The sequence below is a fragment of the Papio anubis genome, chromosome 2, assembly GCF_008728515.1.
Source record: "Papio anubis isolate 15944 chromosome 2, Panubis1.0, whole genome shotgun sequence".
Classification (NCBI taxonomy): domain Eukaryota; kingdom Metazoa; phylum Chordata; class Mammalia; order Primates; family Cercopithecidae; genus Papio; species Papio anubis.
The window spans coordinates 179,176,507-179,200,501 of record NC_044977.1 but is presented as its reverse complement, the minus strand read 5'-3'; the positions used below and the strand labels follow the sequence as shown (position 1 = coordinate 179,200,501).

Below are 23,995 nucleotides of genomic sequence, written 5' to 3'. Positions count from 1 at the left end.
GTATATACTCCTAGGTATAAAAAAAAAAAAAAAACTGGAAAGCTTATGTTCAAACAAAAATTGGTACACAAATGGTCATAGCATCATTATTCAAAATAGCCAAAAAGTGGAACCAACCCAAACATCCATCAACTGAAGAAAGGAGAAACAGAATGTGATATATCCATACAGAAGAATATTACTTGGTAGTACAAAGGAAATTTTATAGGTAACGTGTTCAACATGGCTGAACTTTGAAAACATATGCTCAGTCAAAGAAGCCACTCACAAAAGACCACATACCCTATGATTCCATTTATATGGAATGTCCACAACAGGCGAATCAACAGAAACTGAAAGTAGATTAGGATATTCCAGGGGCTAGAGGTGGAGGCAGGAGTGGGAACGTTGGCCCGGAGGAGAAATGGGAAGTGACTTAGCGATGGAGTTTCTTTTGGGGGCGATAAAAATGTTCTAAAGTTAAATAATAGTGATGGATGCAAAATTTTGTGGATATAGTAAGTACCACTGAATTATATACTTTAAAAAGGAGCACTTTACTGTATGTGAATAACATCTAAATAAAGCTGGTTTAGAAAAATATAACAAGAGAAACTGCTCATATTATAATATCAAGTGAAAAAGTCATGAGACATAATTATAGCTGAGTTTATAATAAATATATAGAAAAACATAAATTTAAAACTATAAAATTTTTTTCTTTAATAATAAAAAACAATGGAAAGATATATACCAAAACATCCATAGTAGCCTGCCTCTAGATAACTGGGAACTCAACTCCTCCTACCTTTTCTAAATATATATATATATATATATATTTTTTTTTTTTTTTTTTTTGAGACGGAGTCTCACTCTGTCGCCCAGGCCGGAGTGCAGTGGCCGGATCTCAGCTCACTGCAAGCTCCGCCTCCTGGGTTCACGCCATTCTCCTGCCTCAGCCTCCCGAGTAGCTGGGACTACAGGCGCCCGCCACCTCGCCCGGCTAGTTTTTTTGTATTTTTTTAGTAGAGATGGTAGAGATGGGGTTTCACCGTGTTAGCCAGGATGGTCTTGATCTCCTGACCTCATGATCCGCCCGTCTCGGCCTCCCAAAGTGCTGGGATTACAGGCTTGAGCCACCATGCCCTGCCTCTAAATATATTTTTCTATACTTTCCTTTTATTTTTTTTTTTGAGGCAGGGTCTTACTCCAATTGCCGAGTCTGGAGTGCAATGGCGCAATATCAGCCTCAACCTCCCCAGACTCCTTCAGCCTCCCAAGTAGCTGGGACTACAGGTGCACTCCACCACACCCAGTTAATTTTTTTTGTATTTTTTGTAGAGACAAGTTTTCGTCATGTTGCCCAGACTCGTCTTGAACTCCTGGACTCAAGCAATCACCTGCTTTGGCCTCCCAAATGCTGGGATCACAGGCGTGAGCCAGTACACCCGGCCTCTGCTATACTTTCCAAACCACAGTGGCCAATCTTGTTGGTATCTGGCTGGTGTTCCTCCCTTTAGGGAATGGGGGAATGGCCCCGGTGGCATCTTGGGATCCTGTCTCAGGCTCTGCTTCAAGGATACCCAACCCAAGACACAGGCATGTGCATCACTTTCCAGTTTAGAAAGCATTTCCACATGCAACACAGTATTTTATTCTCCAACCCTGGGAGGGCAGTATTATTATTCCCATTTTACAGATAAAGAACTGAGGCTCAGTTGTTTAATACCAGTGATGAGTTCATCCCACACATATTTGTAGACAGAAAACAAATTCCATGAAGATGTCTTATTCAGAGGTGCTTCACCTAAAACTAGGGTATAGGAAGAGCAGACCTGGAGGCTCAGGAAACTTGCTGGCCCCATGCTCCTCATCTACAAAGCGAAGGATCAGACCAGAGCAAGCTCACAGCTCTCTCAGAGCTCCAATAGCTGACACGTCCCCAGCTTTCTCAGTAAGCATTTTCCTGTTTGTTCCAAACACATCTCTCTAAATACTACCGCTAATGATGGCTTTTCTGTGACCAGGCTGCCCCACCACAAAATGACCACTCCATAACCAGATGAATAGGGGTCAGAAAAGGGGTCAGCTGAGTAAGGTGAAATCAGGAATTTCAAGCAATTCTAGAGAATGAGAAAATGCTTACAGTAAAGATGCAATTTAGAAAAAATAATAATAGCAATAGTCTAATAGAAAAATTGGGGTGGGAGTATCCATGTATCTTCAGAGTGCTGAGCAATTAAAAATTCACCGTTTTTATATAAAGTGCAAAGATGAAGAGCGACCACTGTGAATTCCTGGAGCGTCGCCCCACACCCGTTTCACTATCAGGAAATGTGGCACTCCTGCCTGGGTTTCCTAGAAAGCTGCTGTTTCCCATGCCAGCGTTCTGGCTGTCACTGAAACACCCACAGTAACTGTCCTTCTCAAGGTCCCCTCTGTTTCTTACTTCAGGGAGGACTCGGCCTTCCAGTGATTTTTAGCAAAGATGTGAGCAATATTTTCTCTTAGCCACCAGACATGTGCTAAGCATGAAAACTTACCTCATCATCATCCATTATATTTTCCTTAGCAAAGTCATACAGCTCCTTCTGGAGTGTGGTCACGTTAAAGAACTGAACCGCTTCCTGTTCAGACACAACACAGAACAGTTTATAGGACCAACGTTTTCATCTTAGAACTGGGAGGAGGGAGGAACAGGATATGGGGTTTGTCTAAGGTGATGAAAATGTTTAAAATTAGATAGTGGTAATGGCTGTACAACTCTGAATATACTAACAACCACTGAACTGTACACTTTAAAATGGTGAATTCTACCCTATATAAATTATAAATTATATCTCGATTTTTTTTAAAAAAAGAGTGGCCAGCCCTCAGTGGAAGACGAATTTATGAAAATCAAGATGGCATATAGAAATCCCAATGAAAATACAAGTAAAGAGCAAAGATCAATTAGGAAAAATCTTTTGAAAGTAATATATGATGAATAGGGTTTGCTAACAACACATGCTAAGTGGTGAGTTTGCCTATCAAGGGAATTAAATGATGGTCCATCCACAAAAGAGACTACCAGGGAGCTGTTAAAGGATAATAATTAAGAAGTTACATGGACGTGACATGGAGAAATATTCACGACTAATTGTTAGAAAGACAAAGAAAGTTGCAAAAAGTTATAATACTATGTAAATATGATCTTGTTTTTATAAAAATACACAAATATTTACTATATATATGAGTAAATATATACCTTTAAAGCAGGGGATAAAGAGATGGCACAGGTTGCGCGCAGTGGCCAGCACTTTGAAAGGCTGAGGTGGGTAGATCACCTGAGGTCAGGAGTTCAAGACCAGCCTGGCCAACACGGCGAAACCTCGTCTCTACTAAAACTACAAACATTTGCCTGATGTGTTGGTGTATGCCTGTAATCCCAGCTACTCGGGAGGCTAAGGAAGGAGAATCGCTTGAACTCAGGAGGCGGAGGATGCAGTGAGCCGATATCACGCCACTGCACTCCAGCCTAGGCGACAGAGCAAGAATCTGTCTCAAAAAAAAAAAGAGAGAGAGAGTGAGAAGGTGTAGGATTATGAGAGAATTTTGCTTTCCAAGTAAAATATTTCTGCAATGATCGAAATTTGTAGAGTTTTTACAGACTCAGAAATCAGAATGAAGCAGTAAAATGTTACAACACACACATGCGCAAAACTACAGAAAAAAAAATGACTTTTCCTTTATTTCCTTTTTTTTTTTCCAGACAGAGTCTCACTCTATCTCCAGGCTAAAGGGCAGGGGCCCAATCTTGGCTCACTGCAACCTCTGCCTCCCGGGTTCAAGTGATTCCTCTGCCTCACCCTCCCCAGTAGCTGGGACTACAGCCGCGTGCCACCACGCCTGGCTAATTTTTGTATTAGTAGAGACGGGGTTTCATTGTGTTGGCCAGGCTGGTCTCGAACTCCTGACATCATAATCTGCCTGCCTCGGCCTCCCAAAGTGCCAGGATTACAGGCATGACCCACTGCGCCCAGCCCCTTTATTTCCAAAATAACCCTTTCTCTTAAGGTACAAGGTAGTCTCCAGAAGGCGAGAATGAAGAGAAAAGGGAAGATGTGGTGCACCAGACTTACAGGTCTGGGCTGGAAGTGCTCATCCGAGAGGCCCCAAGTGTCCCTGTGGTACTGGTAATACACCAGGTTCTGCTGCATGACCTTGTCATTCTGATCAAAGAGCAGGTAGCTGACTGCACAGGGGGCTGCATTCTTCAGGTCGTTCACTGGGGTTGGGAAGAAAAGACAAATGAAGACATCAGCAAACCATGCCCTATAATTCCTCTCACTGGTTCTGCTTCTAAACAAAAAGGTCGTATGAACAAGCCCCTTCTCCACAGTCCTTCCTTCAGAGAGCCTGGGGCTGACTGGCAGCCCTGGGTGGGCACGCCACAGACGGGGTCTCCACAGTAGCCTGGAGGCCAGGCTTGAAACTTAGCTCTAGTTAGGCACATACCCACGGAGAAATGCCTATGTTCCACCTCCAGCTCTGGTGACCCGAGCTGGTCTCAGGTGCCTGGAAGGAGCTGGAAAAAGCTGGATTGTCCTGGGGCTGAGGGAGATAGGGAGGATGTGCTCAGTAAACAGGTTTCTCATTTGGGGCCTAGAGTATCTGGATCCCATCTGGATGGGGCCACAGTCTCCAGATCTAGGTTAGCTCCCCTACAGCTAAACCAGACCTGGAAAACCCAAAGGACGGTGGAGCCTCTGGGCTGGAGGGGATTTGGAAAGTCGCCTGGTTTTGACACCTCCTGAGGATAGAACTCCCACCTCCAACCTCTCTGTTTGGTGTTGCCCACCGAAGACAGTGCCTTCAGCAGAGGGATTTTGCAGGGCTTGGGATTTGTCTTGGGAGTACAGGATAAGGAGGAAGAGGTGATGACACACAAAGCCCCTCGTATTTATTCCGGCACATTCCACTCTAATTTCCACAACAGTACCTCTGCTAAAGCTGCGGTTGGCCAGAGTAGCCAAAGCTTGGGTGTGAATAAATTGTGCCACCCAGTGACTGTTTCCTGTAATGACTACTTTAAAGCCAGCCCTTAGGGGCATTTACTCTTCAAATATAAATAACAGCACCTGCCCTCAAGCAATGTAGTATGGTAGACGGTCTAGGAAAAATTCAAAACAGGGCAGATTTTCAGGAATCTCATTTCAGGAAGTACATTTCATTCATACTGTTGATCCCCGAAAGCAGATTTCCTGGGAAGCAGCAAGCATGGCTAGAGGCCTCAGTCTACCAGTGTTGATAAGTGTTTGCCAGTTTCCGTTATGCAGGGCGATTTTCAGGGCATGTGAGGATTTCAGAGGGCCAGGGAGCTGCCAGAGCCCGGATGTGTCCAGAATACTTCTAAATTCCTAGTGTTCTAGCTTTATACATTTAGAACCAAGCCATGCTCAGTGAGCTAGAAGACCTTATGGCTTTTTATATTTATATAATACATATTCTTTTTCTTCTTCTGACCTTCAGGGTGCAAGGCTTACCCTGTGTTCTGAAGAGGATGGGAGGTGAGATAATGAGGAAACCCAACAAAAAACAAAATTATCACAGTGGGAAAGGAGGGCTAAAGCCAAGGTCACCTCTCTCACTTTTCCCACGGCACCCTGAGACCAGCCACTCCCAAAGGGGAGTGAAGGGGCAACCCGGGGGATCTATTCTAGCCAGAAACCTGCCACCACTAGACCCTGGCACTTCATTAGGGCAGAGGAATTCCTGCTGCCACTGTCCCTAATCATTCTTCTATGCTTGGAATGGAACTGCCAAGGGACACACTGCTTGAACAAGTGGCACTTGGCAAAGTCAGGTACAGGGAGAGGAGGAAAAGCCAAAACACACAGCCTCTGAAGCCTAACTCTGTACTTCCTTCTCGCCCATGTTTGCCTCCCATTGTCCACTAGAACGTTCTGATTGAGAAACTCCCATTTCAGATTAAGGGAGGGCGATGGGTGCAGTGGCTCACACCTGTAATCCCAGCACTTTGGGAGGCTGAAGTGGGTGGATTACTTGAGGTCAGGAGTTCAAGACCAGCCTGGCCAACACAGTGAAACCACATCTATACTAAAAATACAAAAAATCAGTTGGGTGTGGTGGTGCACACCTGTAATCCCAGCTACTTGGGAGGCTGAGGAAGGGTAATCACTTGAACCTTGGAGGTGGAGGTTGCAGTAAGTCAAGATCACACCACTGCACTCCAGGCTGGGCAACAGAGCAAGTCTCAAAAGAAAAAAAAAAAGAAAAGAAAAGAAACTCAAACAGTCTGAAAAGTAAAGCCAGTGATGAGGAGGAAGGCAAATAATGGTAACAAAAACAAACACACAGTTTGCTATGTGCCAGTGTGGGGGGAATACCCCAGACATTTCACATCTATTAATTCATTTAGTCCTCAAGACAATCCTATGAGGTTAGTACTACAATCTGTATTCACAATGAGGAAACTAAAGCACAGAGAAGCTAGTAAGTGATAAGGCTGAAATCGAACCCAGGCAGTGTGGTTACAGGCTCTGCCCTGAATCACTAAGCCATGCTGCCTTTTCGCACAAAGCATGGCACCAGAGTTGTCAGTGTGACCTCGATGAACTCTCAACAGCCATAGCTAAGAGTTATTACTTCTATTTTACAGTCTTAGAAGGACTCACCCAAGATGACACAGAAGATTACTTACACTTATAATAGGCAAACTGCAAGTAATGATACATGGTAGCCACAAATTTCTCAACTGGATAGCCTCCTATAACTGGGGTGAGGTTCTCTTCACACTGTATTTTGCATTCCAGAACTTCTATATAATGATCTGAAACAAAACGTAAAATTTTCAGAGCAGTGCATCCATTATTTTCTTAATATGCTACTTCTGCCTCCTGCCCAAATGAAAAAGGTAAAAGAAGAATATTTGCAACACCCACAAGGAGCTGAAAATCTTTAATATACAAAGTTGTTTCAAATCAATAAGATGAACATCCACTATATAAATGGCCAAACGGTATTAACAGAAATTATTAAAATGTCTAAAAAACATTGTGAGAGATGCTACACCTCTTTTGTAATTAAGAAATACAATTACCCCCAAAATAATTTAAACTACTAAATTGCAAAATTTTTAAAATTTCATAATGTAGTATTAAGAAGAGAACAGTGAAATTTACACTCTCATATTCTGTTGATGGAAGCAAAACAAACTTTTTGGAGAACAATTTGGTAAAATTTATCAAAGGTTAAAATACACATATTTTCCAACCCAGCTGTCTACTTCTAGGAAATTTTCTTTAGACATAGGCATACATAAACACTGTTTAAAACAACAAACAAACAAACTTGAAAGTACCTAAATGCCAGTCAATAGGATGATTAATAAATTACAGTATATAAAAATAATAGAATCTATATAGCCTTTGAAAGAGAGTAAGGTGAACCTAAATATAGTCAAAGACTACATTTCCCATGCAGCTAGGTTGGGGCCATATGACTAGTCGTAACAAATGACATGTTGAGAGTAACAATTAAGGAATGCTACTTCCAGGCTTAACCCCTAAGACCTCCCACATGATCCCTGGCTCCCTCCCTTTTCTCCCTTTATGCAGCTAGAAGCAAAAGACTCCAGGAGGGTTGCACACATTTTGTAAGTAAGACTGTGGAGGAACAGGTACTTTCAAACATTGCTGGTAGGAAGTACGAAATGATACCTTAAAACACTAAAATTAATTGACAGAAACATTTACTCTTTGAACTATTAATTCCACTTTGGTTGACTTTGAAAACACACCTCCATACTTACTACCACCACCAACAAAAAAGTCTTACATACTTACTACCACCACCAACAAAAAATTAACATCAACAATAACGGTACAAACAAACATCATACATATCTTGACGTGATATCCTGAGGAGGACATTTATATACCGGTCCAGCCAAAATGACATAACCTGAATGTAACTGTGAAGACACATCATAGAAACCCAAATTGAGGAATGTTTACAAAGTAATTAGCTTATATTTTTTAAAAATATCATTGGCATAAAAAGACAAAGAAAGGCCAAAGGACTGTTTCAGATTAAAGAATTCGAAAGGAAGATGACAAATAAATAGGAAACTGGCCGGGCGCGGTGGCTCAAGCCTGTAATCCCTGCACTTTGGGAGGCCGAGATGGGCGGATCACGAGGTCAGGAGATCAAGACCATCCTGGCTAACATGGTGAAACACCGTCTCTACTAAAAAATACAAAAAACTAGCCGAGCGCTGTGGCAGGCGCCTGTAGTCCTGGCTACTCGGGAGGCTGAGGCAGGAGAATGGTGTAAACCTGGGAGGCGGAGCTTGCAGTGAGCTGAGATCCGGCCACTGCACTCCAGCCTGGGCAACAGAGCGAGACTCCGTCTCAAAATAATTAAATAAATAAATAAATAAATAAATAAATAAATGAAATAAATAGGAAACATGATTCTGAACTGGAAACTATACCAGGAAAAAAAATGGTGCTAGAAAGAACATTATTGTGACAATTAACAAAAGGGGAATATGAACTACAGATTAATACAAGCATTGTATCTAGTATATTAAGTTTCCTGAAATTAATTACTATGGATATTTAGATAGTATTATTGTTCTTAGGAAGTAAACTGAAGCATTATGGGGGGTAAAGAGTAATAATGCATGTGCAACATACTTCCAAATAGTTCTGAAATAAAAATAATTATACACAGCTGGGCACAGTGGCACAAGCCTATAATCCCAGCACTTTGGGAGGGCAAGGCGGGCGGATCACTTGAGGTCAGGAATTCAAACCCAGCCTGGCCAACACAGCAAAACTCCACCTCTACTAAAAATACAAAAAATTAGCCAGGTGTGGTGGCACTTGCCAGTAGTCCCAGCTACTCAGGAGGCTGAAGCAAGAGAATTGCTTCAACCCAGCAGGCGGAGGTTGCAGTGAGCCAAGACCGTGCCATTGCACCACAGCCTGGGTGATAGAGCGAGACTCTGTCTCGAAAACAAAATAAAATAGGCCGGACGTGGTGGCTCACGCCTGTGATCCTAGCACTTTGGGAGGCTGAGGTGGGTGGATCACCTGAGGTCAGGAGTTCGAGACTAGCCTGGCCAACGTGGCGAAACCCCGTCTCTACTAAAACCATAAAAATTAGCCAGACGTGTTGGTGCACGCCTGTAATCCCAGCTACTCAGGAGGCTAAGGCAGGAGAATTGCTTGAACCTGGGGGGCGGAGGTTGCGGTGAACCGAGATCATGCCACTGCATTCTAGTCTTAGCAACAAGAGGGCAACCCCATGTCAAAAAATAATAATAAATAAATAAATAAAATAATAACAATAATAATTATACCCACAGCACATACGGAGAGAGCAATAAAGTAAATGTGGGACAATCAATGTTACAAATTGGTGAATCTAGGTAAGGTGTACATGAGAGTTCTTTGTATGATTCTTCCGTCTTCTCTACAAGTTTGAAATTATTTAAAAATAAAAACTAAAGGCCAGACGCGGTGGCTCACGCCTGTAATCCCAGCACTTTGGGAGGCTGAGGCGGGCGGATCACGAGGTCAGGAGATCGAGACCATCCTGGCTAACACGGTGAAACCCCGTCACTACTAAAAATACAAAAAATTAGCCAGGTGTGGTGGTGGGCGCCTGTGCTCCCAGCTACTCAGGAGGCTGAGGCAGGAGAGTGGTGTGAACCCAGGAGGCAGAGCTTGCAGTGAGCCGAGATCGAGCCACTACACTCCAGCCTGGGGGAGAGCGAGACTCCGTCTCAAAAAACAAAACAAACAAACAAAAAAATAAAAACTAAAGAAACTCTAAATATCTATATATCTACACTGTGAGAGGAAAATAAATCTCAGGACCCCAAAATCACTAAGCCAAATGGAAAAGTCAAGCTGGGAACCATGTAGGACAAACCTGTTTCCCATCCTATTCCTAAATAAGATAGCTACAAAGATTTAAAAAAAAAAAAAGCCACAAACCTCTCTTATAATTTGCCCACAAGGAAGTTTTGTGGACAAAGGACGGGCAGAACTCAAAGTCATCCATCTGCTCATGTGGAACAAATGTACATATAATTGTTTCCTTTGCTGTGTTGTTTCACTAAGCCAGACTAAAGCATAAATGGCTATTCCTCTAAATTGCATATTCAGTGAAAGGCTAATCAGAAATTCAAAAGAATGCAACCATTTGTTTCTTACCTACCTATGACCTGGAAACCCCCTCCCACTGCAGGTTGTCCTGCCTTTCTGGACTGAACCAATATACATCTTACATATATTGACTGATGTCTCATGTCTCCCTAAAATGTTTAAAACCAAACTGTGCCCTGAGTACCTTAGGCATATGTTGTCAGGACCTCCTGAGGCTATGTCACAAGTACATCCCTAACTTGGCAAAAATAAACTTTCTAAATTGATTGAGACTTGTCTCAGATACTCTTTGATTTACAATACACATATATCTTAGCTATATCAAAGATAGATGGAGAGAGACCGCAGCCATTATGTGCCTCCTGATGAAACATCAGCATCAACTATGAAGCAGTTGACTCCCATCAAAAAAACCCCCAAAACAAAATCAAACTGAGCCTGTTCAAGCCTCTACATCCAATTACCAATTTACAAGAAATACAGAAGACAGAGGAACATGGGGATACAGTCAGCAAAACCCAGACCATGGGAATCTCTACAGGACAAAAATGCAGGTTCCTCAACAGCAAGGCGGAAAAGATATGGCCCTACGGATTAAACGAGATGTAAAACGTAACCAGCTTGCTACAATATGGATGAAACTTGAGGACAGTATGCCAAGTGAAATGAGCCAGTCACAAAAAGGCAAAGACTGTATGACTCCACTTATGTAATGTATGTAGAACAGTCAAATTCTTGAAGACAGAAAGTAGAAAGGCCGTTGCCAGTGGCGGGGGGCAAGGGGAAATGGGGAGTTATTGCATACAGAGTTTCAATTTGGAGAAACATAGAAAGTTCTAGAGATGGATGGTGCTGATGGTTGCACAATCACGTGAATGTAGTCAATGCCATGGAGTGTACATTGAATGATGGCTAAAATAATAAAGTTCATATTATGTATATTTTACCACTATAAAAATTTTCAAAAGATAACCCATTGCAATGGATGGACCTTAATTGGATCCTGACTCAAACAAATGGTAAATTAAAGGCACACACATGTATTTATGACATTTCTGAAACGACTGGGATACTGTTTAGGTATTTAATGATGAGATCAAATAATGATTGTTAAAATTCTTACAGGGGTAATAGCTTGGTGTTATGTTTAAAAAACAAAGAGTCCTTACCTTCTAAAGGTATATACTGAAATATTACAAATGAAATAATATGGCATCTGGAATTAGCTTCAAAATAACATGAGAGGAGGCCGGGCGCGGTGGCTCACGCCTGTAATCCCAGCACTTTGGGAGGCCGAGGCGGGCGGATCACAAGGTCAGGAGATCGAGACCATTCTGGCAAACACGGTGAAATCCCGTCTGTACTAAAAACACAAAAAATTAGCCGGGCGTGGTGGCGGGCGCCTGTAGTCCCAGCTACTCGGGAGGCTGAGGCAGGAGAATGGTGGGAACCCGGGAGGCGGAGCTTGCAGTGAGCCGAGATGGCGCCACTGCACTCGAGCCTTGGCGACAGAGCAAGACTGTCTCAAAAAAAAAAAAAAAAAGAGAGGAAAAATAGGTGGGAATTAGACGAAGCCCAAGTGGCCATGAGTTGACAATCATGAAGCTGGGTCATGGGTACATGGTGGTTTATTTACTCTTCTCTCTGATTTTTGTATATGTTTGAAATTTGCCATAATAAAAAGTTTTCTTAAGACAAAACAAAACAAAACAAAACAAAAAAAAACCCTACTTTGTAGAAAGAGATTAATGAATAAAAAGTGACTGGAAAAAAAAAACAAAACCGAAAACCCTGGATTCAATAACTTTAAACGAGCTTCTCTACTGCAGGATTTCTAAGGGCCTTTAACCATTCAAGTACACAATGACTCTTCAAGAAGGAGACACAGTGCTCAGCCCGTTCCCAGACTTATTTAACAAGTGCGTAGATACGATGCCTTTATCCAAGGTACAGTCCAGATTTCACTGATCTAGTGGTTTCAGGGAGGCACAGTTCTAGGACCAGTGTTCTCAAAGCACTCTGGGAAAGAGCTCCCTTAGCCGTTCCCCAGTGTCTGCAGCGATGCTGCCCAGCAAGGCACTTGGGAAACGTCTAGGCACTATACAGAAATCCGGGTTACCTACGCGCAGAGTTTTATGTTTTCTTCCTTTCTTCATTTTTCCTTTCTGTGTTTTCCAAACTTCCTACGATGAGCACACACTGTTTTATAACCAGAGAAGAAAATTTCAAAAAGCTACCTTAGTGATGGCCACTTAAAGGTTCATTCGAGCTTTGTATGTGTTGGAAAATTGCCATCATCAAAGTTATCTCAGTAATGTGAGTCACTGAGGTGCTCCTGGGCCATTTTTATTTTTCAAAATGCCTGTAGGAAATCTGGAAGTAGGGCAGACACAGAATTCTACCTTGGCAGGCCTGTGCTTGAACCTTCTCTCAGTGATTTCACTAAAAGCCCTTGCCAAGTCAGAGGTTTATCTATGCAGGTGGTGACTACCCTCAGTTACCCATTAAAAAATATGCTCAAAAGTTCCTCAGAGGCCACTCCAGGCATCTAGAAGGCATGCAGGCAAAGAGCAGACATCTAAGCAAGACTATTCCATGGGAGTAGCAAGCCTACTGACCTACCACCAACCTGCTATGGAAAGGTAGAAATCCTTGAAGTCCTTGATCTCCCTGGAACCCTCACAGGCCGCGAGACACTCGTAAAAGGCTTTAAAGAAGTCGGGAAGGGCCAGCTCCATGTCTGTGATGGATGTTCTCCAGTTCTCACCGTTGTACGCTCGCACTGCTCGGATGAACAGGCTCTGAAAAGCACGGAGAAGCTAGTGAAGCTCGCTCCTGGTGTGAAGGGAGACAGTCATGAGCTCTCAAAGGGAACCAAGACCACCACCAAGTTTGCTCTCATTAGCTCTGAAGCCACACTGACCCTTAAAGAAGTCAATCAGTGAGTTACTTTATATCTAGATTTTTCTACTCTGCTTATGATGGATACACTTCTTATTTAGTTCAATTCAAAAAGTAGCAGGACCTTGATAATAATCTGAATCAAGGAAAATGGGAAAACTATGACAGAGATCAGATCAGCGGCTGCCAGGAGTCAGGGGTTACAGCAAAAACTTGACTACAAAAGGACAAGAGGAAATTGTTCAGGGGTGATGAAAATATTCTATGTCATGATTATGGTGGCAGTTACAGGACTGGATGTATTTGTCAAAACTTACTGCATTATACACTTAAAAACTGATAAATATATTGTAAATAAATTGTACCTCGATAAAACTGGTTTTTAAAATGGAACAAAAATAAAAATATAAGTTTGAGAGCAGGTATATTAGTCTGTTCTCACACTGCTAGAAAGAAATACCTCCAGCCTGGCCAATGTAGCAAAACCCCATCTCTACTAAAAATACAGAAATTACCAGGTGTGGTCACACACCTGTAGTCCCAGCTACTGCGGAGGCTGAGGCACAAGAATCACTTGAACCCAGGAGGAAGAGGTGGCAGTAAGCTAAGATCGTGCCACTATACTCCAGCCTGGGTGACAGGGCGAGACTCTGTCCAAAAAAAAACAAAAAAACTCGAGACTGGGTAATTTATAAATAAAAGAGGTTGAATTGGTTCGTGGTTCTGCAGGCTATACAGGAAGCACAGCAGCTTCTGCTTCTGGGGAGGCAGGAAACTTACAATCATGGCAGAAGGCAAACGGGCAGCCAGCACTTCACATGGCCAGAGAAGAAGGAAGAAAGAGAGGGGGAGGTATTACACACTTTTAAACAACCAGGTCTCGTGATAACTCACTCACTCACCATCATGAGAACAGCCCAGAGGGGATGGTGCTAAACCATTCATAAACGATCCACTCCCATGATCCAGTCACCTCCCACCAGGTCCCATCTCTAACCCTGGGGATTACAATTCAACATGAGATTTAGGTGGAGACACAGATACAAACCACATCTGCAGGTGTCTGTCACCCCACTTCCTCCAACAATTAATTAGTAGTTAAACAGAAATGCCACCATACCTCAGCACTAGTTACTAGGAAGGGCAACCATGTGCCAGATAGTGGAAACTTCAAGGACTTTCTGCTAATTGTTGATTAGCCTCAATTAGAAGAGAAATAAAGGGAGGCTGAGGCAGGAGAATCATTTGAACATGAGAGGTGGAGGCTGCAGTAAGCCAAGATCATGCCATTGCACTCCAGCCTGGGCAACAGGGCGAGACTTCGTTTCAAAAAAAAAACAAGAGAGAAATAAATAGGACCAAGGAAGCAACTTAGTCTCCAAGAAATAAGTAGAGATCCTGGATATACACAAAACCTGCTAACTTGCAGAGGCCAGGAAAGGCCCTGAATAAGCATGAGACCCTCCATTTGGAGTTCCTTCTCAGCTCTTCCTGAATGGGGGTATCTGAGGGCCCCCCTTGGACCTAGAATTTTCACCAAGCTTAAGGCCTCAGATAAAGAGGGTGGATTTTTTTCTTCTTCTTTTTTTTTTTTTTTGGAGAGAGAGTCTCACTCTGTTGCCCAGGCTGGAGTGCAGTGGTGCGATCTCAGCTCACCGCAACCTCCGCCTCCTGGGTTCAAGCAATTCTTTTTGCCTCAGCCTCCCGAGTAGCTGGGATTACAGGTGCCTGCCACCATGCCTGGCTAATTTTTTTGTATTTTTAGTAGAGACAGGGTTTCACCACCTTGCCCAGGCTGGTCTTGAATCCCTGACCTCGTGATCCACCCACTTCAGCCTCCCAAAGTGCTGGGATTACAGGTGTGAGCCACCGTGCCCAGCCAAATCCCCATTTTCAACAATGCCCTGCCCTTGCTTGCTACCCAGGCCCCCAGTGCCTGAGTTCCAGAAGACCTTGACAATAGTGAGTGCTCAAAAGGACAAGATCCTTCTTTTTTATTGTTGTTCTTATGACTAATTCTCATCAAAACTCTTCTTCATAGATGTGCAGATTTAAGTATCCTCTACTCTTGTCACATCAGCCTTCCTAACTCGTCTTTACTTTCCACTTTAATATATTTGGGGCGTGTTTGTGTGCATGTGTATATAAAAACATATGCCTTCTCATTTCATCAAAACTGGAGATTTATGTTTCTATTTCTTGTGTTCCTGGTCATTTTTAGATGATTTCCAAGATGTCTTTACTCTCTTAAAACTAAATGATTAAATGACCATATTTCTAAAATGTAGCATTTAAAGGGAACATGGCTTTTAAAATCATCACGGAATACAAAATGTCATTGTTAAATGGATCACTTTGTGCTAAAAGTCAATCATTTCTATTGTCATAATATTCAGCAAATGTCACCAAAAATCACTAGAGGTCCTTAGCTATCAGTAGCTGCTTATGGAGAGACATTTCTTTAACAGTCCAGGTTGCCACTAACTGCCACGTAAAAATCCAAATATACCTCATACGACTTGGTTTCCAGGTCTTTAATGTAGTCCTCGGCACCAGGCAGGCTCTTATAATACGCCATGTTCCTCTTCATCATTTCGTCATCAGGATGCTTCAGTAGAAAGGTGTGAGCAGCTGCGATGGCTTTGGGGAGATTATTTGCCTAAAAGGACAAAGAACATAAAAGCTACTCCATGGATGCTGAGTGGTAATTTTTGTAAAACAAGAATATCTGCTCAGGCCTTCAGAAACTTTGTGTTGCTATAACTTTTCCAGCTAAAGGTTCCGTGACTTCCGGGGCCCCTCAAGACCAAGTCCAGGCACTGCGAGATGAGTGTTGATTTCCTAAAAGCGACTGTCTAGATGGCCTCGGTCTGCCTTTCCCAATCTACTCTGCGCTGGCTACGCCTGTCCATGCCCCAGGAGGCTGGCCTGTGTGGACTCTAACAACAGACTCCCTCGCCCTCTGGCTTCCAAAGAGATTCACCCATGAGGAGCCCCAACAGGACACTGAGGAAGGGAAGAGAGTAAGGTCGTATTATTTCATTTCCTGGTTCCCTCCCTGCACAGTCATCTTGGGCTGCTAAGTCCCCTAATTGAAGGTCACAGCTCTTCTCAAGGTGACCCTCTCCACAGAGTCTCCCTCCTTCCTGGTTTCAATCATTGCTCTCTCCCCTGCCCCTTCTGGCCTAGGGGTGGTCATATCCCACTGCTACCAGCCCTGGGGCACACCATCCCTGTGGATTCCCCATGTACTGCACACGCCTTTGTAAATAACCACCTTTTTAAACTTTCCTCCAATTACCCAGTGTGACTGCACCAAATCTTTCCCACTGGAAACTTGACAAATACATTGTTTTCCCAAATCTCCCACAGACCTTCTGCTAACCTCCTCACTTATTCATCCATTCACACAGCAAATAAATGGCATATTACAAGAGCACCATTTCTAGGATGTGGGTCTATAACAATAAGCAAAACAGGAAAAAAAAAATCCCCACCTGCATGGACCATATATTCTGTTAAGTTCTCCCTGTCTCCTAGTGGCCTCAATTAAGAGCGTCTCTATTGTATTAGTTCTGGGTTCTGTCTTCCCACGTTTTATGCCACCCTGCAATCTCAGCTGGTATGTCTATCTCCCCCATCAGACTATGATCCTACCCAGCTGTGTGTCATTCATTGTCTGGATTCCCAGTGCCCCACACTGTCCTCAGGACAAGGCAGGACATGGTGAGTGTCTGTGATTTGAACATAATGATATTACGACCATAAAATATAATAAAATTAATTTATAGTTTCCTTTCTTTTCCCCTCAGTCTTCTCTCCATTGAATGGGGGCCAATGATTCTGAGTTTCACTGCCTCAGGGAAGGTAGATGTCTGGTCAGAACCAACAAATTATTCATTTGAAAAAAGCCTGTCCTCACGAAAGAACCTGGCAGGTTTGAGGAGAGAAAGAAATTAGGGAGGAGCTGCAGGAAGAAGCTGACTGGTCTGGAGGAAGAAGAGGGAGAAAGGGAATCTCCCAGACTAGGAAAAAAGTTTCCCTTGGGATCTGTGGGAGCAGCAGGCCTGTGGGCCCCAGAGCTTCAGGGCTGGCACTTATTGGCAGTGTCCAAGAGAGCAGAAGTCCTCAGGGGGAACAGGTATGTTATGGAGGGGCCTCAGGAGGGCAGGCAAATAGGGATGCAGAGGCCTCCCTGTGGGGACGCATGACCACCAACCAGAGGGCCCCCCACGCTGATGGACTCTTGGCACAACCTGGTAGGGAGAAGGGCAGGCACCTGTGCATGTGCACAGAGACTCAGCCAATCCAGAGGGACGCTCCGAGGCAGGAATTAGGGAATTCGGTTTAGACAGAGAAAATAAAGGAATATTTGGTATACCCTAGATTTCCAAGAGTCATAGGATGGCATATATCTGTACTGAATTGCCCCAGAATTGGAACCACGTCATTTTGAGACAATAGCAGTGGCCACATCAGAGAAGTGGTGGGTGGTGATGAGGGCAGACTCCCAGATGTCAATGCTGATGTTTTGGGAATGCCAATTAGTGGTCTGTGGCAGGGCTGCCTTTAAAACAGCCCTACAGAAAGCTTCATACTCCTGGCTGGAAAAAGGCTGGATTTCAGCTAGAAGGAAGGGAGAGGGTATGAATGCTGCCTTTTAAAGCATTTGCCAATGAAATCAGAGTTGCTAATTCTCAGAAAAGCATTTAGAAAGGGGGCACAGAGGCCGGGAGCAGTGGCTCACGCCTATAATCCCAGCACTTTAGGAGGTCGAGGTGGGTGGATCACGAGGTCAGGAGTTCAAGATCAGCCTGGCCAAGATGGTGAAACCCCGTCTCTACTAAAAAGACAAAAATTAGCTGGGCGCAATGGCAGGTGCTTGTAATCCCAGCTACTCGGGAGGCTGAGGCAGGAGAATCGCTTGAACCCGGGGGGGCAGAGGTTGCAGTGAGCCGAGATCGCGCCACTGCACTTCAGCCTGGGCAACAGAGCAAGACTTTATCACAAAAAAAAAAGAAAGAAAAGAAAGAGGGGCACAGAGTAGGATTTTTAAGGCCTCTAACTTAGGATGTGAGTTTTACAAAACGGAAACTCTTCCTGAAGAGAAAAGTGTGATTTTATTTACTTCAACTCAGGTTCTGCAGCTGGAACATGGAGACACATCTTGGCTGCTAAACCTCTGACAGACCCCAGGCAGATTTTGGAGAAGGTGGTAGAGATGTGGGGAACCACCCTGCCTTGGATTCCTGAGACAGTCACCAGCATGAGCCACCCTAAATCAGCCATGACACAGAGGCAGGCCCTGTGGTTCCGGGGAGATTAGAGGCCACTGCCAGGCAAGGCCTGGGGTAAGAGGGCCTGTGAGTCAGTGTTCTCTGTCCAGGTCAGAGCTCAACAGTCATTAAGGATTTGATGAAGTGCTTGGGCCTACCTTTTACTTGGCCTATGGAAAAAATTAGTTTTTCATGGAAGATGATAGTCATGAAGAGAACCCAAAGAAAGTTAATGACATGGACCTAGAGTAGGCTGGTGATGAGAAACCTATGATGTCCTTGAGGCTGCACACCAGTAGCACGGCCCTTTTCTACAAAAGCACACATGCAAGCCTCCTGGCCTCCCTCTGGCAGTCGGAACCCACCACTGCTATTGCGGTTATCAACTGAGGCATTTCTCCTTAATCACCGAAACAGAGAACTGCAACTCCAACAGCAGAGTAGCATTTACCCATGTCCTACCACAGTGCACTAGCTACCTCCATATGGATCTCCAGCCTTCAGGTGCCAGGTGGAATGTATGTGCCTGCCACCCATCTTTTCCTCTCTATCCATAAACAGAGTTTAAACACGTAAACATCACTTTTTTTCTTTTTTTTTTTTTGATACAAGAGTCTTGTTCTGTCACCCAGGCTGGAGTGCAGTGGTAAGATCTCAGCTCACTGCAGCCTTGACCTTCTGGGCTCAAGCAATCCTCCAGCCTCAGCCTCTTGAGTAGCTGAAACTAGAGGGGCACGCCACCATACCCGGCTAATTTTTTAATGTTTTTGTAGAGATGAGATCTCTTTATATTGCCCAGGCTGGTCTTGAACTCTTGGGCTCAAGAGATCCTCCCCTCTTGGCCTCCCAAAGTGCTGGGATTACAGGCATGAGCCATCATGCCAGGCCATAAACATCATTGAGAAAAAATAAATCATACAATATCTCCACCAAAAATTACTTTTTCAGTTATATCTTCCACTGAAATAATTAAGTAACATTCATGTTTATCAATAAAATTCTTAGCTTTTTCCTGCCCTCTAAGAGATCTCAAAATGTTAAGATGGTGGCCAGGCACAGTGGCTCAAATCCCAGTCTGTTATCTCAACATTTTGGGTGGCCGGTGGATCACTTGAGGTTAAGAGTTCGAGACCAGCCTGGCCAACATGGTGAAACCCCATCTCTACTAAAAATACAAAAATTAGCTAGGTGTGGTGGCACATGCCTGTGATCCCAACTACTCAGGAGGCTGAGATACAAGAATCACTTGCACCCTGGAGGCAGAGGTTGCAGTAAGCTAAGATCGTGTCACTGCACTCTAGTCTGGGTGACAAAGGGAAACTGTGTCTCAAAAAAAAGGGGATAGATATTTTACAGACCTTCAACTAAGTGATTGTTACAAGACCTGTAAAGGGTTTTGAAGAGAAGCTATGACCATCCTAACTTTTTGGGGCCACCATCATGAAGGAGAAAACCCATGCCTTACGGTCACATTGAATAACATGTTCTTCCTCTCCTCCCTGTATCACTGGTTCAAATTCATCTGTATATTAAAGAAATCAGAGCTTCTAGTATTCTCTAGGTTTAAAAATAAAATGTTTTCCTCTTGATTATGTGACCTAAATTTGGTTCAGACCGTATTTGCCAAAAGCTATACAAAAAAAGAATTAGATAAGTCATTTTTAGCTTAAAAAATGATGCTTCGTTTGAACCAGCCCTCATTTTCAACAGTCTGGAATTTTATTATTAATCCCACTCCCTGCTTCTATTTTAAAACTGCTTTTTTTTTAACTGCCAGAACAAACATTCACAAAATTGATATTTTATATAAAACTGTAACTAAGCATAGAAGTATAGAAGTAACCCAGCTTTTCTCCTCTTTGGGGTTTTGTGTTATTTTATTGCTCATATAAACACAAAATACACGTGGCTCTGTCTTGGTGGAAATATGAAAAACAGATCTTGCAGTCCAGAGACTGAAAACAAAGTTTAAAAACAAGAAAAATCTTCTACCTCAAGAGTCTAGGATATGCCATGAATCTATTTTTGTAGTTATTAAAATAAACACAATATATTCCTTTTAAAATCTTCCTCAGAGGAAGTAGAACCTGGGCTTTGAGAGGGCTTTTTTAGCCAAACTCTGTGAAGACCCACCAAGCTAGAGCCTCTTTATCTAGTGACAGGGAATTCGACCCATTCTTAAAACTTGCGGGTCCTCAGCGTAAGAATCCATAGGATAGAGAACTGCAATTTGTGGCTATTTTTAGTCAGCAATCACAGAGAGAACTTAAGCAGCCATTAAAAGGAGGCAGTGAACTGTGTTAAATTCTAGATGAAAGAAACAGCGGAGAGGGCCAATCCTGATGACTCACGGTGCAAGAGTTCGCCTTCAAGCAGGGATGTGTCCTTGCAAAGAGTCCCTGCTCTTCCCTGGCCTCAATTTCATTCTCTTTAAAAAGAACTAGTCAGCTAGGCGCCATGGCTCACGCCTGTAATCCCAGAACTCTGGGAGGCGAGGTGGGAGGATCACTCGAGTCCGGGAGTTCGAGATCAGCCTGGGCAACGTGGCGAAACTCTGTCTCTACAAAAAATACCAAAAAAATTAGCCAGGTGGGGTTGCAAGCGCCTATAATCCCAACTACTCAGGAGGCTGAGGTTGAGGATCACCTGAGCCTGAGGAGGTGAAGGCTGCAGTGAGCCATCCATGATCGTGCCTCTGCACTCCAGCCTGGGCGACAGTGAGACCCCGTCTCAACTAAAAATAAAAATAAAAGGTACTCGTCGGCTCCTCAGGTCTTCTGCTTTATTATCGCAAGTCACCGCTCAGAAAAAAGGCGACTGGCTTTAATGGTATATACAGAAAAGAGGCGTCTGCCCTCAAATAACAGAGAACATTTATCAGGCACTTTGTTGGGTGCCTGGCGCTGTGCTGCGTTCTGTGTACATATGCTCTGCCTTAGAGCTACCGTTCAAGAAAGGCATTTTCATCTTTACTTGAGATGAAGAAGGAGGCAGGATCTGGAGGGAGACTTTTGGCGGGGCTGGGTAGGAGGGAGCCAGGTCTAGAACTGGCGATGCAACGCGGCCCCGGGCGCAGGGGCGGGGCCAGGGCCTGGAGGCTGGGTCAGGGGCGGGGCCGGGGCCTGGGACGGGGCGAGGCGGACTTGCCTTGAAGTAGGCGAACTGCAGGAACTTGTAGGGCTCGCGGCGCTGGAAGTCCGCCAGCACCTCGCGGCTGGGCTGGGACTGGCGGAAGGCTGGCAGGCCTTGCTTGCAGCGCTTGAGGCAGTGCGCGCGGCGCAGCAGGCCCCCGAAGAGGCGCAGCTCTGGATAGCTGGCGAGGCCGGAGGCGGGCTCGGGCTGCGGCGCGGCGCTGCAGTTGCGGTGGCAGAAGGCCTCGCTGTCGCGCAGCAGGCGGTGCAGCCGCAGGCTGATCTCCAGGTAGCCCACGCTCTCAGCCCAGTGCTCGCCACTATACTTGTCCAGCGCGTGCCGGTAGGCCGACTCGAGCGGCATCAGCTCGTCCCGTGGGAAGCTGCGGAAGCTGTAGCGTTCGTACTGGGCGCGCCCGGCGCGCAGCGCACAGGCCACGCACAGCAGCGCCAGCAGCGCCGCGACCCCCCGACGCCCCGGCTCCATCGCGCCCGGCGAAAGGAAGGAAGGAAGGGACGAAGGAAGGGAAAAGGGGAGGGAGAAGGAAAGGAAAGAGGACGGCTCGACGCGGCGGGCCGAATGCTTTCGGGGCGGGGACGCCAGCTGCCGGCCCGCCCCGTCCGGCCGCCCCTCCCCACCCAGGCGGGGGATCTGGGCGCCAGCTGCCCGCGCCGAGAGGGTGCGCGTGTAAGGCGCGCTGCGCACTGGTTTACGAAGGCTGATGCGTGTGATGGGGCTCCGCCGCTCATGCACTTGGAGACTCGCCTGCAAGGCCGACGCGGCCCTACGATCTATATAATCTACAATCTTTATAGTCGCTTGAAGGTTTGTGAAAACGAAGATTCCCGGGCTGTGCCCCCAGAGTTTCTGATTCAGAAAGTGTGGGGTGGAGGTATGAGGATTTGTATGTTTAACCAGCACCCTGGTGAGGCTAATGCTGCGGGCTCACGGGCTGCACTTTTAATAGCTCTGCCCAACCTTAAATTTTAGTGAGAGAAAAAGACAGTGCAAAAATAAAATTAATAAGGACGTCAGTGGCACTTTGTAAACCGTATAGCTAGTCAGGTTGAAGATGTGCACACCTTGTGAATCTGCGACACCATTCTGTGGAATATGCTGGAGAAGCTTGCGCGTGTGCATCAAAAAATATGGATGGAATGTTAGTGGCAGCACTTTAAAAAAAAAAATCTTTAAACTTTTAAATCTTGAAATAATTTACAAGAAAGTTGCAAAAATAGTACAAAAAGTTCCTGTATACCCTTCATCAAGATTCACAAGTTGCTAATGTTATACCACATTTCTATGTTTACATTTTTTTCTGACTCATTTGAGATAGGTTGCATATATCATGCCCACTGTCCCTTAGTCGTTTTATTTTGGTTTTTGTTTGTTTGTTTGTTTGTTTGTTTTTTGAGACGGAGTCTCGCCCTGTCATCCAGGCTGGAGTGCAGTGGCACCATCTCGGCTCTCTGCAACCTTTGCCTCCCGGGTTCAAGCAATTCTTCCTGCCTCAGCCTCCCAAGTAGCTAGGATCACAGGCACGTGCCACCACGCCTGGCTAATTTTTCTGTTTTTTACTAGAGATGAGGTTTTGCTGTGTTGGCCAGGCTGTTCCTGAACTCCTGACCTTCGGTGATCTACCTGCCTCGGCCTCCCAAAGTGCTGGGACTACAACAGGCGTGAGCCACCGTGCCCAACCCCTTAGTCTTTCAGTATGTATGTCCTTAGAATGAAACTACCAATCAAATTTAGGAAATTTAATACTGATAGAAGACTTTAATCATGTTCCATTTCCAGTTTTGTCAGCTGTTCCAATTGTGTCTTGCATAGCACTTTTTTCTCTTAGGATGCAGTCCATCCATGATTGCTGTTACATCCAGTCTATTTCATATCCTCTAATCTAAACTGGTTCCTCGGCTTTTCTGGTCATGCCATTAGCATTTTTGAAAAATATAGGCCTAAACAGCAATGAAATACCACTACAAACTTCAAAACACTGACAACATCACATGCTGACAAGGATGTGGAGCAACAGGAACTCTCATTCGTTGATGGTGGCAATGCAAAATGGTACATACACTTTAGAAGACAGTTCGGCAGTTTCTTACAAAACTAGGCATACTCTACTCATACAATCCAGAAATTGCACTTCTTGTTATTTACCCAAATGGGTTAAAACTTATGCACACACCTGCAAATGGATGTTTGTAGCAACTTTATTCACAATTACCATAACTTGGAAGCAACCAAGATGTCCTTCAGTGGGTAAGTGGATACATAAACTGTGGTATATATACACAATGGAATTTTATTCCAAGCCAAAAAGAAATCAGCTATCAAGCCGTGAAAAGACATGGAGAAGTCTTAAATGCATGTTACTAGGTTGAAAGAAGCCAATCTGAAAAGGCTACATAGCCAAACGACATTCTGGAAAAGGCAAAACTATGGAGACAGTAGAAGGATCAGTGGTTGCTGAGGATAAAGGGAGGGATGAACGGGTGGAGGACAGAGGATTCTTGGAGCAGT

General features: G+C 44.4%; 1 protein-coding gene across 1 annotated transcript in view; it reads right to left on the bottom strand.

The window, feature by feature from the left end:
• The window catches only part of CRTAP (cartilage associated protein), a 28,864-nt gene extending 6,796 nt beyond the window's left edge, over positions 1-22,068 (bottom strand). The window contains exons 1-6 of the mRNA XM_003895231.5: positions 21,485-22,068; positions 15,571-15,720; positions 12,790-12,961; positions 6,683-6,811; positions 4,101-4,246; positions 2,523-2,606 (exon numbers count right to left, since the gene is read on the bottom strand). Of these exons, the coding sequence (XP_003895280.1) occupies positions 2,523-2,606; positions 4,101-4,246; positions 6,683-6,811; positions 12,790-12,961; positions 15,571-15,720; positions 21,485-21,955 (1,152 nt within the window). The 5' untranslated portion in view covers positions 21,956-22,068. The remainder of the gene's footprint in view (positions 1-2,522; positions 2,607-4,100; positions 4,247-6,682; positions 6,812-12,789; positions 12,962-15,570; positions 15,721-21,484) is intronic.
• Between the last annotated feature and the right edge of the window lie 1,927 nt (positions 22,069-23,995).